General features: G+C 39.6%; 1 protein-coding gene across 1 annotated transcript in view; it reads right to left on the reverse strand.

Annotated features, from left to right (window-relative positions):
- Positions 1-18,298, reverse strand: part of PPAT (phosphoribosyl pyrophosphate amidotransferase) — a 59,882-nt gene that overhangs the window by 4,120 nt on the left and 37,464 nt on the right. Inside the window, exons 3-8 of the mRNA XM_061584075.1 lie at positions 12,137-12,343; positions 10,043-10,155; positions 9,766-9,911; positions 6,186-6,258; positions 1,686-1,837; positions 798-925 (exon numbers count right to left, since the gene is read on the reverse strand). Of these exons, the coding sequence (XP_061440059.1) occupies positions 798-925; positions 1,686-1,837; positions 6,186-6,258; positions 9,766-9,911; positions 10,043-10,155; positions 12,137-12,343 (819 nt within the window). The remainder of the gene's footprint in view (positions 1-797; positions 926-1,685; positions 1,838-6,185; positions 6,259-9,765; positions 9,912-10,042; positions 10,156-12,136; positions 12,344-18,298) is intronic.

An 18,298-nucleotide genomic window follows, 5' to 3' on the forward strand; every position in this document is an offset into this window, starting at 1 on the left:
GGTCAAGGATAATAGGAGTGGTAGTGCAACGACATCTGGAAGGCACCCTGCTGTGAAAGGCTGCACTAACAGATAATCCACATATTAAATATACAACAATTTTCACTGACATAATACCCGTTCACATGACCAAACCAACATGTTAGCTGGTGGCTTGTGTATTTAGCCATAAAAACTTGGAGAATCAGAGATTACATAAACTGCTGCAGTGCAGACTCTTGAGTCACATGCTCCCATGTCACATTGCTTATGGGAATGCATAACCAAGCATTTAAAAATTGCCTAAGAAAATGTAAATTTAAAAAAATCTTATCCAATGTAAACCTTAGCAAAAGTAACGTGTAGGGGTTTTATAATCATTGTCCTAAGGCTTTGGAATGCACAACTTGTTGTGATAGAGCAGTGGTCCTCATTGGTGGTTTGGGGATTTCTTTGGAAAATACTACAAAGTTTGTAATTCACAGGGAGTAATCTTTTTATCTGGCTGTTGAATATTATGTGCACATATATTTATAGGCTGTGTTAATGTTCAGATCTTTTTAAATCATTCATTAGTTTAATGTATTTAGCTTTTTCTTGCTAGCTGGCTTGAAGTGCATGAAACAAAGGCAAGATTGAAATCTTTAGTGCTACAAGACATAAATGCCTGCATTAAAATATTTTATGTTACAGGCTTTATTTGTTTGGTATCATAAAATACCAATTAAAAATAAAAATTAAAAATAATATTTTAAAAAAGTATTCCTGCATCAAAAATTTGAGAATTCAGAATAAAAGGGAAGAAACAGCCACAATACCTTTTGTGCATAACCAAGGGCTGCTGGTGTTGCAGATTCTGGGACTGTACTAACCAAATCTGCTTCCACTGGGGCTTCAATCGCAAGTTGTTGGCCACATCTCCTCCTTACAGAATACACCATCTGACCTATGGAGATTGATAAAAACTTATTTTCTGTACAACTTTGATGCAGGCATCAGTAATAGTTTTTCTCTACTGCCTTTAAAAACCCACAGTAATGTTGGCATAGGAGAAAAAGGTTCAATCCCAGACTATTCAGCAATTTGATCTGTTAACAAGGACTATTTCTTTCCTTTGCTGAAATAATTTTTTTAACAATATAAATAAAGTAACATTTAAACAAAAATGAAAAAGGAGGGTGACATGGAGATGTGTTTGATCACAAAGTTTGGAAAGACAGATATACTATACTGCTGAAGATGCTCCATAAATTGACCAAATATTGTCATCTATTTATCTTTGTAATTTATCCTGCAAGTGGGCAGCCCCAGACCACTGATCCAAGAAACACTTCTCAACCCATCCATACACCCAAAAAGTATTACAATACAGCCTTCTGGTATTACACAGAAAGAAAACTAGCAGAAAAATAATGGATTTTATTTTTATTTTTTGCTGTCCCTGTGCAGAATCTGTAAGGAAAGCTCTGAACTCTCTAGGTAATCCTGTCCAATTCCCTACACGTGCAGGAGGCCTTACACTGGATTTCACAATATGTTAACGTCAATATGAGTAAAATCTATCTTTGTGAGACTTTCTTAATGTACCTTCAACTGTTGAAAAATTTGCCTACCACTTTTGTAGATCTTGATTTAAATCATAGAATATGTGGGTATAATTTTTATCAATTAAAAGAATAATTGACAAAACAAATTTCACAGCTTGCCTTCAAATATGCTGTCAGGCCTTGCAAAATACACATATTCAAAAATACAGAATGCTGATGGATCTCCTGCAGGTCTCGGTACAACATCCAGTGTTTGCACATCATATCTGGATATCTTTACAATCTCCCCAGGCATGACTTCACGGTAATATCTTGAAAACATAGATGCAGAAATTAAAAATATTAATAAATTCAATTTTTAGAAACATTGCCATTGTAAGAGTATTCATTTTTATAGATGCTGTGCCTTTGGACTGGAAAAACCTGGTAGCACGTGCAATCTCTTGAGGCTGACATGGTCATAGTTAAATTGTGTATGCCATAATTTCATAGGAGTGTTAAATAAGTACAGAATGTGTAATACAAGTGAGTTTCCAGAAAAATCTCATATTTTTAAAATAGAATGCAGGTTTATTGCCCTTTTATAGCTGTGAAGATAATGTTTTTAAGCATGGTCAATACTAACTGAAATTTCTGAAGCAAGAGAATGACAGAGCTTAATGTGACTTAACTTCTGAGTAAATGTGTATAGGATTATACTTAATTTCTAGAGGTTGGGGACAGGGCCCTACTGTCTTTCTGTAGCTCTTTGTCCCTTCCCACCACTAGGAAAACTAGAACAGACTATATCAATCTAAAACATGTATACAGACCACCAAATTTAGCTTTCTTGAAGAATTTTGATTTCAGTTAGCCCAGATTGCACAGACATATAGCTATAATTAACATTTACTGTAATTCAGAGAGATAAACAATCGGAACACTCCAAATTAAGGACTCCATGTTAGCCTCACAGAGTAAAAACATTCCTAGGGTTTCACAAAGGAGTTTCGTTACCTAAGCAAGATATGAATATTAGAAACAGTATGGACAAGATGCCAGTAAGTTGACCAGTACACATGCAAACTACGAAACTCTGGGCTGGTTCACATGCAGTCCCATAGCATTGTTTGTTGCCACTGGAACACACACTGTGTTTATGTAATTCCTCCTTTCCCCTATTTTGTGTTGCATCCAAACCACTAGCCTATGGCTTATGCTTGCCCTCCAAACTAGTATTGGAAACCATGGTTTGAAGCCAATTTGAAATTCTTGTTTGGAAGGTAAATGCAACCTAGTTTGGTGTTTTGAATGCAACATGAAGCTAAAAATTGTCACAAACCAGGACACAACTAATTCATCTGAGCATGTGAGGGAAGAAGGGAGAACATGGGGGTGTTCTGTAATACAAGTCATGTTTAGTGCCACATGCGAGCTGACTAAAGGTATTAAAATGTCTTTAGAAAATAATGGTTTTATTAATTCAGTTTTCATCTTCTTTAAGAGAGTCTATTTATAACTGCCACATTCATGCTCATCTGATGGCAGACCTGTCACTTTTTTACACCATGTGGGCAGAAGTTACCTAGGATATGAGGCTAACACTGAAATTAGCATTCTCATACCAAGTCTTCACACTGTTATGATGGCAGTATCATTTTCTGTGTTACATCATCTAAACATGAATTCTTCTGCACCCATTTCACATAATGGCTAGTGGAGGCAGGGAAACATGCAGTTTATTATGGAGGATGAAGAGAAGAATTCAACAGAGGGAACGCAGTGATTAGCAGCAATCCTAGTTTTCCAGTAATGTGCCATTTCTCCCCCAAATGAAGGATGTCTAGAGAAATCTAAACATTTCTTTCTTTACCTTTTTTCATAAACTGCTGGTCATTATTCTGCACATAATTAACAAGACATTTTTGCCATTTTTCCCTTCCCAAATTCTAGAGACATGTTGTTGCTACTTAGAAGTCTAGGAGCAAGGGAAAGAGATTCCAGAGCTTTCTGGACACAAAAATGTGGCAGTCAAGGGAGTGAGTGTGCTGTTTACATAACATACATATACTAGAGCATGAAAGTAAGAAGCTAATAATTAACTGACTAATTAATTAGTTTTCATAGATTAATCATCTGTGTTCTGTCTTCCAAATAGAGGTAAAGTGTGCAATCTGGCTCCTCTTAAAAGCAATTGGTGTTTTATAATGGACTTCAATGGGATATGAATTTCCAGGCCACCACAATCTTTTCTTAAAATTAAATATTACTACAGTACAAAATGGCAGAGACATTTGATTGACACAGACCAATCTGGGTTTATACTCAGGAGACAGATTGACTCCATCAGCAGAGTCCTGAATAAATATTAAACAACAGCAAATATTGAACAACGGAGGGTGGCTCTACTGTCTCTCAGTGCTTTTAAAGCATTCGACAGGTAGGAGTGGGTTTTTCTTTAAAAAACCCTCTCATTGCTCACATGAAATCTGGGAGGATGTTTGAGCAGCTGATGGAGCACTTACATGCTCCCACATTGGCGAGAATACGAGTAAATCAATTTGATGCCTTTCCCATATGTATTCAGAGGCACACAGCAGGAGTGCCCATTATCCCTCCCCCTGCTTTTTGCCCTCATCATTGATGTCTTAGCAGTTTAGTTGCAATCTACCCAAGCTACTGAAGTTGGGGACAAGCAGCATGTTATTAATTTATTTGCTGACGACATACTATGCATGCATCCTATTCGGACTATCTTTGCAGAGTTAAAGAAGTGGCTGACTTAGAGATCAATTGCTCTAAATCAAAACTCCTTATATTAATCTCCCCCGGATGAACAATTGGAACTGCAAGAATGCTCTGGTTTGGAGTTATGTCATGATGAGTTCAGATACCTGAGGGAAATTATTACAAAGGACTGGTGACGACTTAAAAAGGGGAATCTTAATGTAGTGACTAAGGAAGTGATACAGAGCCTGCACCCGTGGGATCACCTCCCTTTGTCTTGGTTTGGTAGGTGTGCAGCTGTAAAAATGTCGCTGCTGCCCAAGCTCCTTTTTATCTTTCAAGGACTGCCAGTTGTTACCCCTGACAAGTGGTTCAAAAACGGCAGGGGGATATTGAGAAGTTTGTTCATGGGGGAAATAAGAGGCATGTGACTTAGAACACATTATATAGGCATAAAATAAGAGGTGGGCTGAGACTCCCACACCTTCAAACTTATTATCGTGTCTGCCTCCTTAAGCAGTTAATTCATATAATCTGAGGTACTAGATCGATTGCATGGGTGTCTTTGGAACTGAGGCATTCCTTCCTCAAATGGAGGGCTCTTCCTTTCCAATTAATAAACAAGTCTGTTTTGAGAATGATAGAGAACCCACAGAGTTACTATGACTGTCTGGAGCAGAGAAATTAGCCCTGTTGGAGTCTCCTCTTCTACCTATTTTGTAACATGCTAAATTCGGGCATGAGGGTAAATATCTTCAATACAAGGAATGAGTCAGAGGGAATTTTTCATGACCTTTACAAAAATGGGCAGCCATTATCTGAAGCTGAGCTACTTTCAAAGGCTAGGGTTCCGAAGCCCTTTTGGCTTCAGCTTCATTGGATTCAATTGTTCGCCTGTTCTCTTCTTACACAGGGGGCTCCATTAAGACATTTAACGCGGTATGAGCATTTGTGTGAAAATATTGGTAGTAATTTTAAAGGCTTAATTTTGAGTATTTACCAGGCTTTTATAAGGGGAAATGGTTGGTGACTCAACAGAAGCAAAATGGATATGGGAGTTGGATCTGGGACAGTGGAGGAGGTTTGGAATTCTATATAGGTGAAAGTGCCTTTTAAATCGATGTCTGCCAAGGTTGAGGAAGGATCATTTAAGGTAGTCCACAGATGATATTTGACACTGTTTAAACTTAATAGCATAAACTCATCCATCCCCAGAGATTGTTGGAGGGGCTGTGGGGAGGTTGGGTCCTTCTTTCATCTATGGGCAGGAATGCTGCTTCATCAAAGAGTTTTGGTTTGGTGTTTTGGCTAAGATTTCTGATTATCACTGGGCAATTGCTTATACCAAAACCTTCGCTGGCTCTCTTATTGATAGATCATTCTGAAGACTCCCAGCTGGTACACAGAGAACTAGTTGTGCTTTGATTTGCAATGGCTCAGCAGGGGTTACCCTGTCACTGGAAATCTATTGGCTTCTCTATGAAGGGGTGGTTGGATAAAACATGAGATGTGGCTCTTTTGGAGCATTTAGCTTACCAGAACAGGGTAATATATGGCAGAGCAAAAAAAGATACATCTGATGTGATATGGTCCCCCTTCTTGTTCTATATGAACCGAGATGATCAAATGTTGCAACCACGAATTTCCCAAAGAGCACTCCAAGTGGCTCAGAATATCTAATCAATGTGTTCCTTTTTTACTCTCTTTCAGGTTTTTTTGTATGTGATTATGCATGATTAGTCTGCTCTTAATTGATTTTTACCCCTGCATTACCCATAGTATATTGATATTTGTGTATCTCTGTACTCGCTTTGTTCAGTATGTCATTGTTGCATTGTTTTTTGTTCCTGATTGCACTTTTGAAAATTCAGTAAAAATAATTATTAAAAAATGGCAGAAACAATCTATTGGGTTGACTTCATGTGGAAAGAAGCATATAATGAACAAACTTACGCTGCTCCAATAGATAAAAAGCTACATGATTCTGAGGAAACTACCCATCCTTCAGTTTCGGCATTATTTTTCCCTGTAACAAAGTTTAAACAGTAATAACAGCATTTTTGCAAACAGCATTTTGGAACTGTGTCACTAGGTCTTTAGGAATCTGTTGCAAATTCACATTACCTTTGTCAAATGATAAGAGTCAACAATGCTACTGTTTATAATTTATCAGTACAACATCTTAAAGTGTCAGTCCAGTAGTGATATTGCTTGTAAAATATCCCATTTGACTCATTAGCCAGCCTCCTTGGAACTCATTAATGATTTAAACAGCAATTTTGTTTGTTGTGACTACACTGGTATTTCCTACAGCAAAACACAAAGAGACATCCCTAAACAGGCAATGGACCTATCTGGGAAACAATGAAACAACCAGGGCTGACCAAGACATGCCCACTGCCTGTTCAGGAAAGAATATTTCCTTATCATTTTTCATGATTACTGAAGTACGCACAGGGCACAACACTAATGCAACCACAGTGAACATAATTGCTTATGTAAAGCGTGAAATTGCTTCACCATAATAACACAGGTCAGTGGCTGATCCAGGCACCAAAATATGTTTCAAAGGTAAGTCTAGACTGAGCTACTTAGAATCACAATCTCTGAAGTGATTTATAGATACATATGAAGCCAAATGCACATAGCCATAATATATGTGCTTGTTGTATTTCAAGTTTATCTTTTCCCTAATATTCCAGGTGGCAGTGAGGGTGGCAAAGAAGGCCCACTTCTCTGCCTCCATCGCATCCTCAGGTAGCCGTCCTGTGGAGCTTTTCTATACTGTCAAGAGTCTGTTGACATCAACTCCAGGAAATGCAGTTTTAGACCCTTCGGAGGCCCACTGTGAATTGTTGGCAAGGCACTTTGAGGCAACAAACAAAAACTGGCTAGCATCCAAACCAGGAAAAAGAAGGAGGGCCCAAAAAGCAGAACATTATTGCCAAACTAAAATTTGGGGTCTTAGAAAAAGTATGTGGAGGTAACAACCATGACCCCTCATGGTCTAAATGAGGAGCTTGAATTTCTTCCTCTACTATGAAATACAGAAAATATCCATGGTCCCTTACTTGTTTCCACCCCCAGGTGGTTGTCATTCAGCAAAAAGGAATTCTATTTCTGGTTGCTTATATATATATACTCATGCCTAATGTTCTGCTTTTTGAGGCGTTTATACTGTTGTAAGCAGTCTGCTCATTCAAACTTCTCATTAGCCTGCATTGTAAGTCACAGACTGATTTATAGATTTTTTATATGTATGATTTTATATGTTTATGTGAGTAAATTTATTCTTGTTGTTTTATTTATAGCCCCTGATGAAAGCCTGAAAATTAACAGGCTGAAACTTGTTGGGCTTACAATACAATAAATTTCTATTTTTCCAGCATCTTGGCTTTGGCCCCTCCTTCTTTTTCAAGGCACTTTGAGGGTAAAGTTGCTCGCTTCCGTAGCAGTCTTCATGCCCCATCCACATCTACCGTAGTCCCCAATGAGGTGTCCAGTTCAACGTCTGCTGCAACTTCTTGGGAATGGTTTCAGTTGATGAGGCGTGATGACATAGACAAGGTGCTTGCGATGATGCGGCCAGCAACGTGTCCTCTCGACCCTTGCCCTTCTTGGCTTATTAAAGCTTGCCAAGGGGGTTTGACCGAGTGGATCCAGGGTGTGGTCAATGCATCATTGCGGGAGGGAGTGGTTCCAGCTGCCTTGAAAGAGGCAGTGATCCGAACACTCCTGAAGAAGCCCACCCTGGACTCATTGGTTTGCAACAACTACCGACCGGTTGCAAATACCCGTTTAGGGAAGGTGATTGAGAGGGTTGTGGTGCAGCAATTGCAAGTACTCTTGGAGGAAACAGATTATCTTGACCCATCCCAGTCTGGGGTCAGGCCTGGTTATTGGACTGAATCGGCCTTGGTCACCCTGCTGGATGACCTTTATCGAGAGAAGGACAGGGGGAGTGTAACCCTGTTATTCTTACTTGATCTCTCAGCTGCTTTTGATACCATTCACCATGGTATCCTTCTGGGCTGACTTGGTGAGATGGGTGTTGCAAACTCCCTCTGAAAGAGCAGGTTCGTAGTCTGTGGGTGCTCCTGGATCTATCTTTGTTGCTAGAGGCCCAGGTGACCTCAGTGGCTAGGAGTGCCTTTTACCAGTTTTGGCTGGTAAGACAGCTGCAGCCGTTTCTGAACCAGGATAGCCTGACCACTGTTGTCCATGCACTGGTAACCTCCAGGCTGGATTACTGTAATGTGCTCTATGTGGGGCTGCCCTTGAGGTTGGTCCGGAAGTTGCAGCTGGTGCAAAATGTGGCGGCGAGACTGCTCACTGGGGCAGGATATCACCAACATGTCACCCCGCTGCTGAAAGAATTGCACTGGCTGCCCATTTGCTACCGGACCAAGTTCAAGGTTCTAGTTTTGGTGTATAAAGCCCTATACAGCTTGGGACCAAAATACCTGAAAGACCGTCTTATCTCTTATATACCCAGTCGATCACTGCACTCTTCAGGTGAGGGCCTCCTGCAGATACCATCTTATCAGAAGGTCCGTTCTGCACAACATAGGAAAAGGATCTTTAGTGTGGCGGCACCTACCCTGTGGAATTCCCTCCCCTTAAATATTAGACAGGCGCCATCTCTGTTATCTTTTTGACACCTATTGAAGACTTTCCTCTTTCAACAAGCCTTTTAAGTTGAGACCTATCCCAGTCTGCGTCTGTGTTGGAATTGCTTTTTAATATGTGTTTTTAAAACCTTTCCCCCCCTAAAAAATATGTTTTTAACCCTTTTTTATTGAAGATGTTTTTAAAGCTTTTAAAAGAAATGTTTTTAAAGTTGTTTTGTTTTAATGTATTTTAAGGTGTGTTTTTATTATGTTTTATAGTATTTTTAGTGCTTTTGTTTGCTGCCCTGGGCTCCTGCTGGGAGGAAGGGTGGGATACAAATAAAATAATAAATAAATAAATAATTGTGGACTAACCATAAAATTATTACCCAGCACATAACATTTTTTCCAAGAGTATATTAAATAAAAATACATGATTGTATGTTACTTTCACAAGAGACTGAGTCAGAAACTTAAGCAGAAGAGAAAACAATATTCCTTATTTGCCACCATTTATAAATTTTTATATAATAGCAACTTGTATTAGGCCTTTATTATCATTGCTGAGACACCATTCAGTGTAACTACAACCCAATTTTCTCATGTATTCTGTCCTCTTTTTCAGTTTACAATTCCCCTTTTTTTGTTCATCCTTGTGCACAGTTCAGAACAGAAGAAAATTTGGCCATCCTAGTTTTCATTTGGGATGACTGTTCTCCCACTCGATCTCATATCTATCTATGGGCGGACAATGTAGTGACAGCTCAGCACATTTCTTCAGAAAGGAATTGTGCATTGATTCAAAAGTGAGAGTTAAAAATGAAAAGCACCAAGAGTACATGTGATATTTCAAAATGAACATAAATGCAGTCACTCAAGCAAGGTTCACATATGAACATATCAATAAATTAGGGAAATCTTACCTTTTACACTAATATCACCTACTGGCACGAGACGGCCAATGCAGAGAGGACGGTTCCCATAGGGGTCACGAACTGCATAAATAATATCTTTATGCATCATCAGCAGTGAGTATGAAGTGGGTGTTTCATTCATCAAATTTTTGATCCTAAAACATAAGAGCTAATTTAATACATAGTTTTTACTTATCGCGAGATTCCTTCAGCTACAATGGCTGTTTGGTGGAACTAGAGAATTGCTGATGGATTCAGTTCTTTCCCTTCAAACCAGATGCTTTACCTTGCTACCCAATCTGGGGTGTCATCTTGCTCTAAAGGGGGGGTAAATGCCAGCAGTTGAGTGATCAGTTCACTGTCAGAACTGGTAGACAGTCCCACTCCATGGCGCATTAGCTATTAAACAAAAGACAAAAATGCAATATTAATCAAGAGTATGTAACATGCATGAGTACATGCACACATGTACCAATAGTCTACAGAACAGCAGTGAGATAGACCAACTTCCTTTTGCTTTCTACAAATCAAACGACCTGGCATCCAAGGGGGGAGCAGATTAAAACTGTCATTCATTCTTCTGAGGAAATACTGAGAATAGTACTTCTGGGTAGGTATGTAAATAAAGTGTGCGGAACCTTTGGCTCTCCAGATATTGCTGAACTACAACTCCCATTAGCCCCAATAAGTATGGCCAATGATTAGGGTTAATGGGAGTTTTAGTTCATCTGGAGGGCCAAAGGTTCCCGCAACTAGTGTAAATGATTGCAGCCTTAGCCTAAGGGTGCTTTCACATATTGGAAGTGACGAAAAAGGAGAATCGATCTCAAAGATGCTGAAGAGTAATGCTTTTTATTAATATCCAATGTGTTGCAGTCCAAAAAGGCTTTCCTCAAGGGCTTTTCTAGAAATTGTTGGGCACCAATAAAAAGCATTATTCTTCAACATCTTTGAGATTGATTCTCCTTTTTTATCATTTCCATGGGATGTTTCCTGTTTTTCATGTGTGTGCTTTCACACATTCCAACAAATACTGAAACAGTGATATGCTTTGGGAGAAAAAAGGGAGGTCATACATTTTCTTTATTTGGAGATGTATATACTCCTGATCTATGTGCTCCTCCTTATTCAGAGAGAGGTTGGATTCCTCACCACCTTATGAAGGAATTGGTTTAACTGTGTGGCCTGCATTGTGGAGAAAACCAGAGCTCAAGTTAAATTCCTGTAAAGGATTTCTTCCTCTTGGTGATTTGCTTCATTCACAGCTATAGTACATAGGAAAACCTCTCAAAATGTTGCAGTAAACTGCCATGCTTGTATATTGCAAATTATGTATATGGTAGAGATTGAACTATAGGAGGATAAGAAGTTGACTGAAGGGCAAATATAACTAAGAATCTAATGCAGTGCAAAGAGGGGAGAATAAATGTGAAAATCAGCAATGTGGCTTTGTTACACATATCCGGAATTTGTAGATGGTCTCAACTTCCTGAAGATAGTTATTAATATTTGTGTGATGAATTTACTAGGACATGATAACCATTTGTCATCACTATACACTCCCTTAGGCTATCTTAACTGCACAAGAGAACCAATCAGAAATCTTCCTACAATGCCAAAACTAGTTTACCTAAAATATCCAATTCAGCCAGGAACATAACAGATTATGTTCTATATCAGTGGTTCCCAAACTTTTTTCCCCACAGACCATTTGAAAATTGCTGAGGGTCTTGGCAGACCAGTGAATGATTTTTCTGCTTGTTCTAGCAATTGTAATGTGCTATTGTTAGATGCTGTATGATTTTTAATTATGTTTTTACAGGCATGCTGCCAACCACTTGAAGGAAGCTTATGGACCACTGGTGGTCCACAGATCACAGTTTGGCAACCCCTGTTCTAAGTGAATGAGTGCCATGGCTCAAATAACTTGTTTACAAAAATGATCAAGGGGGAAACGTGAGACAATACTTTCACTACTGCATTATTTTGTTTTTAATGCAAAAACTTGTTACGTTGGGTCCAAACAGGATGGCAGTGTGTAATGCATTGCTTATTTACATTACAATCAGTAGCAGATTGCACAGAAAGCCTGGCAGCTTTGATGCATCCTTAAAATAATCTCTGCATGTTCTTACCCTCACATATAGCAAAGATCTGATGCCATTTATAAATGTATGTTTACTATTGTGTTCTGCTTCCTTGTGCTTAGAAAGATTACTGAATCCCAGGCCAGCCCCCCCCCCCAACATCCAGATATTGCTGGACTGCAAGTCCCATCATTCTTAACAATTCACCATACTGGCTGGGGCCAATGAGAGATGTAGACCAAAATATGTGGAGGGCACAAGGATGGGGAAGGCTTTCCTACACAGATTCCTACCTTTCTCCTCAGTCGTGTAGCATTTGTCAACTCCCCATTGTGGGCTACAGCAATCTTTCCATGCAGAGTTTCCACCACAAATGGTTGACAGTTATCCAGGACAGAGACGCCTGAAGTAGAGTATCTTGTGTGGCCAATTCCAAGATTTGAAATATACAGCTTCTTCAGACTGTCTTCACTGAACACATGATTAACCAGACCCATTCCCTGCAAAACAAAAACAATGAGTACATGCTCTTAAATGTAGCTTTCAACAGTGCTCCAAAAATTTTAGTGAGCTAAAATTTATTTATTTATGGCATTTATATATCGCTTTTCAGGAGGATCTCACAAAGCGGCTTACATGTATTTATTTATAAAAATATTTATATACCACTATTCATTTTTTTAAAAATCCAAAGTCGTTTACAAAATATATGAACCAGAATAAAGCCATATAAACATTTAAAATCAGAAATAAATTAACTAACTATTGTAGAAATATATTGCCTCAACTACCTCCATAAGCTTGGTGGCATAGAATAGTTTTCAGCAGGCATTTAAAAATCAGATTAGAAGATCCTTGCTGAATCACAGGACTGGGCCAATGACACTAAAGGCTCGAGCTCTTGTTGTTGTCAGATGAGCCTCACTAACTTGGGGGATGACCAATGGCAGATGATCTCAGCGATCAAGCTGGGATATAATGGTTCAAGTGGTCCCTAAGGTACTCTGGATCTATGTTGTGCAGGGCTTTGTAAATGAATACAAGGACGCTGAACCTGGTTTGGTAGTGGATGGGTAGCCAGTGCAGATGTTTTAACAATGGTATCACATGTTGTTGGCGATATGTCCCCATTAACAGTCTGGCCATTGCATTCTGCACCAGTTGGAGCTTCCGAACCAGGCCCAAAGGCAGCCCCACATAAAGCATATTGCAGTAATCCAGCCTCAATGTCACCAACCACAAGGACTACAGTGGTCAGGCTAGCCTTGTCTAGGAATGGCTGCAGCTAGTGAGCCAGACAAAACTGGTAAAAGGTAAAATTAATCCATATGAGCACACAGAAAATGTTCCTGTCACCTCAAAGTTCAATTCTAATGAGTCAAATAAGAGATCCCATTAATTTTCCTTAATTACATGTATTTTTTAGCAGCCAGAGGCAGGGCTGTGGAGTCGGTACACCAAACCTCCGACTCCTCTATTTTTCTACTGTCCAACTCCGACTCTACCCAGAATTGCTTCCGACTCCGACTCCACAGCCCTGGAAAGCACTGTAAATGTCTTTTTAAATTGGAAGCTCTCATAGGAGCATTTTTATCGCTGCCTGAATATGCACTGATCTTGGCATCACAGCATTTGTCTTCATCTGGGTCCTGTGTTATACACTGACACACAAAATGTTTTCCATCTTGAGTTATGATGAAATGCTCAAATACAGCTGACTTCATGGGAAGTTTCTTTGACACTGTGAATTTATATTTTAAAAAATTTGTCAATCAAAATTTATTTTGAAGCCAGAGTCGGAACATTTCTATCGACTCAGATTCCACCCAAAATTGCTTCCGACTCCAACTCCACGACTCCAACTCCACAGCTCTGGCCAGAGGGCCTTTGTAGAAAACACGTCTGTTCAATAAACACACAATTCAAGGGCATTCAGGGAATTCAAGGGTTTTTCTTCTTCAGCTAGCACATCTCTTTCTCAAGGAACCATGTTCATCACAGTATTTTGTTGTTAGGAAAATGCAATCCCTCTCATGTCCAGCTTGATTGTGGTTTGTGGAATGTTGGACATAGGGTTCTAAGAACATAAGAGCCTGCTGGTCAGGCCAATGGCCCATTTAACCCAGCTCTCACAATGGCCAACCAGATACCTATGGGAAGCCCGCAAGCAAGCAGGATCTGGTCAGGCACAACAACACTCTCCCCACCTGTGCTTTCCAGCAACTGGTATTCAGAAGCATGCTGCCTCCAACCACGGAGGCAGAGCACTGTCATCATGGCTAGTAGCCATTTATCTAATCCTTTTTTAAAGCCATCCAAGTTGGCAGCCATCACTGTCTCCTGTGAGAACAAATTCAATGCCAAAACTAGGCCTGAACCCCAACTGAAATTGCTGCAACTAACTCAAAAGCCCTTGTTTCTTTGGATGGTGGAAGGCACAAGAACACACTTCCTTTCACTTCTGTAATCCATGACTGCAAGGAGGTATTCTTTCCCCATCCACTGCTCACATAACTTTATAGATGTTTAGATGTATTTTAAATAACTTCTTTAAATAAATGCTTCCTGAATTTGAAAAGCAGTGACTTTCAATACCATTCACCATGGTAGCCTTCTGGAGAGACTCTCCAAGTTAGGAGTTGGGTATGCTATTTGGCAGTGGTTCTAGCCCTAACTGGATGGTTGTCTCTGGCAGATGTCCTTGGAGGATGTTGCTCAGCCCCATGGAGCCACCAGTGTGGGATTCCTTAGGCTTTGATTCCTTAGGGTTTGATTTTATTCCCCATGCTGTTTAACATCTACATGGAACTACTAAGTGAGGTCATCTAGAATACCTTTCTCTTTCAACAAGCCTTTTAAGTAGAGACCTTATCCCAGTCTGTATGTGCGTTGGAATTGCTTTTTAATATGTTTTTAAAGCTTTTCTTTAAAAAAGATGTTTTTAAAGCTTTTTTTTAAGAAAAGTTGTTTTAAAGTTTGTTTTAATATATTTTTAAGTCTGTTTTTATGATGTTTTAGAGTATTTTAGTGCTTTTGTTTGCCGCTCTGTGCTTCTACTGGGAGGAAGGGAGGGATATAAATCTAATAAATAAATAAATAAAAATAATTCTGGAGTGTGCTGTCATCAGTATGCTGATGACCTACAACTCTATTTCTCTTAAGCTTAAACAGTTTACAGCTTAAGCAGGCTTGGATGAGTGAAATCCATCCTGTTCTAGATGGGGCTACATTCCTCTTGAAGGAGCAGGTACATAGCTTGGGGGTACTCTTGGATCCAACATTGTCATTGGATGCACAAGTGGCTTCAGTGGCTGGTAGCCTAGCTGCAACTCTATTTGGACTTCAGTTGTCTAGGCTCTGATAACCTCCAGGCTAGGCTACTGCAACAGGGTACATGGAGCTGCCTTTGAAAAAGGTTCAGAAACTATAGTTAGTGAAGAGTGTAGTGGCTCAATTGTTAACTGAGACAAGGAGGCATGGGCATATAACACTGCACTGGCTACCAATCTGTTTCTGGGCCCAAGTTAAAATCCTGGTTTTAAACTTTAAAGCCTTATATGGGTTTGGATACCTATACCTAAATACCTGCCTTCACCCATATGAACCTGCCTGGCCCCTGAGACTGTTATATGAGGCCCTTTTCTGTATGCCAAAGGAGGTATGGAACATGGTGGTGAGAGAAAGGGACATTTTGGTAATAACTCCCTATCTATGGAGAGGGAGGTCTGTCTGGCACCAACTTTCGCATTATTTTGGTACCAGGCAAAAATGTTTTTTGTTTTCCTGGGCATTTTGGAAGCACCAATTATTGGATGTTTTTACTCTAATTATGTTTTTAATATGTTTGTATTGTTATGAGCATGGGGGGGTTGGAATGGATGATTTCTATGGGTCACCTTTCCAGCCTCTGATTTGGAATCCTGTGCCTTGGAATGAGGAACTCTCTGCTGGTCAAATGAGTCTTTTGTTAACCAAACAGATTGGCCAGGTAAGAAAATGGGCCGATCAGCTGCCTAGCAACGGAGAATGGGCCAGGAAGACCCCTTTTGTCATTTTAAACTCTACAGGAGAGCCTTCCTCCCACTCCTGGCAGCTAGCAGAAGGTGTGTGCTTGTAGTTTTTAGTGTGTCTGGACTAGAGAATTGCTGGGGCTGCAGGCACACAGAAAGGCAATCCCTCTGCATCATGGCTATAGGCTGCTCCTGCACCCAGATGGAAAAGCTAGATATTAGACTGCTGATGCCTTCAACCCCTCCATTCTGAAGCTCAGGTTGGAATTTCATAAAGACACCACAGTCTCCGCTGAGCTTCTTCCCAAAGGAAACCAAACCCTGGATGAGCGCAGGAACCCCCAAAATCTCACCGCTCGGAGACTGAGGGAGGCGCGCAACAGTATTTTTTTTACTCCATCACTTGTTTTATCCTTGTAAATTATTCTTGTAAATCACTTCAGGGCATTCTGTTGTGGGAAGCGATTTAGTGAACTAATTGTTGACTAAAGCTGCATCATTCCGAGTGGAGTTTGTGCTGTTACTACTAGATCACGGCTGGCACCCATGAAAAAGGCTTAAAACGGTGTGTGTGTGTGTGTCACACTCAAAGGCCAAACTCCTTGCCCAGGGGCCATAATCATTATTCCCCCTCCCTCATTACCTGTCAGTTCCACCTGCATTTAAAACCACACTGTCACTTTCACCTCAATTGGACTCGCCATTTTGTGACTAGCATCTAGAGTAATCTCTCAAAATTCAAAATGTGTCCCCTGGTCCAAAACCATTGGCAGCCCCTGGCCTACATGACTTGGGACCTCAGTACCTAACAGATGCCTCCTCCCATCTGTATCTACCCTGTCCTAAGGAAGGGGTTGCTAACCTGAGCAACAAGACCCCAAAGTGATTTTGTGTGTGTGTGTGCCTCCTCAAGACCCTCCAAAATTTGTCATTTAATTTTTTTAAAAAACAGATGTTTTTTAATGTTAACTGCTCTTATGGATAACTTGGCTATGCCCAAATTTTCCCAATTTTTTTAATGACTATTCTTGTAAGTTCCTTGCTGTAACACTGTGATGCCAGAAGTTGCTGTGGCCCTTGAAGGCCTCTTAAATTTGTCAATTTAAAAATAATTCTCTCTCTCTCTCTGTGTATATCTATATCTATGTAATTACTGACTGTTCACATACGTACTTCACTGTGATGCCAAAATGTTTTGTTGTGCCACCCAAATTTGTTCTTAAACAAACCTTAAAACACTACTGACCACTATGATTCTGTAATGCCAATGGATTTTTGTAACTTCCCTCCAACACCACAAAAAAAATCCTAAGAATTGACCAAACTCATTTTTACACTTCAGCCCCAGAGGATTGACCATGGGTCAATTCAATCCTTAGCTAGCAAGAGATTGGCCATCCGTGTCCTAAGGTCATCTATGGAGGCCCTTTTCTATGGGCCCCCTCAGTCTGAAGCTCCAAGAGTAACATGAGAGAGGGCATCGTCTGTGGTTGAATGCTCTCCTTATGGATCCTCGCCAACATCCAGATAGTTGTCTCTTTGCCACTAGGTTTCAGACTTTTTTGTTCTCCCTTGTCTTTTACAATCTGGTTTTAACTCCCTGCAACAGAGTTGGTGGTGTTAATGTATATATTTGATGGTCGTTTTAGTTCTGTGCTGTAAATAGCATTTTATTGTACCACTTTGCATTTGGTTTTTACACTGGTTTGTTTCTTAAGTTTATTGTGATTTTATTATAGTGTAGTTTTATTGTTGTTTTTATTCTTTTTTGTTGCATGCTGCCTAGATAATTTATTTTATGAGCAGTCTAGAAAAATAGCATATATTGTTATGCAGAATATTACCTGAATAACTTCTTAAGTTGCACTTTCACAGAAAGGTAGCTTCACATCATAATAGATAAAAGTACTTACACCTTTTTTAAAATAAAGTGAGGAAATCCTTGTGAAATTTTTCTATACTTGTTTCTTGGAACCTATGCTTTTTAAAAAGTATTTTGGGTTCGATGTTAAAATACTGAAGGTGAAAACTTTGGCATTCAATCTGCCAAAACAAAGTACCCCCTGTTCTGAAAGTGCTCCAAAATGTCTGATCTATTCAGAATTTTTCTACATTTATCTGAATGGTTATCTTTGGTGGAATTACATCATCCCAGATTTAAATTAGGGGAAATTATTTTCCTGTTTGGAAGTAACAAAGATTTATTAACTGGTACCCTAAGTATTAAGAAGCTTGCTATTATCCTGAGATAGGAGCACATGCACTCAGAAGCAAGTCAGACAGGACTCAAGAAGAAATAGTTGATATATTATAAAGATGTGCAGGGTAGTTTGTGGGACATTACACTGAAGAAAAATGTCTCAGGCAAATTTTCCTTGAATTATCCTTTTGGTACTTGGAGTAGGTAAAGAAAGGAAGGGTCAATACAATGTAGTGGCAATATTT

The sequence above is a fragment of the Rhineura floridana genome, chromosome 9 (assembly GCF_030035675.1).
Source record: "Rhineura floridana isolate rRhiFlo1 chromosome 9, rRhiFlo1.hap2, whole genome shotgun sequence".
NCBI lineage: Eukaryota > Metazoa > Chordata > Lepidosauria > Squamata > Rhineuridae > Rhineura > Rhineura floridana.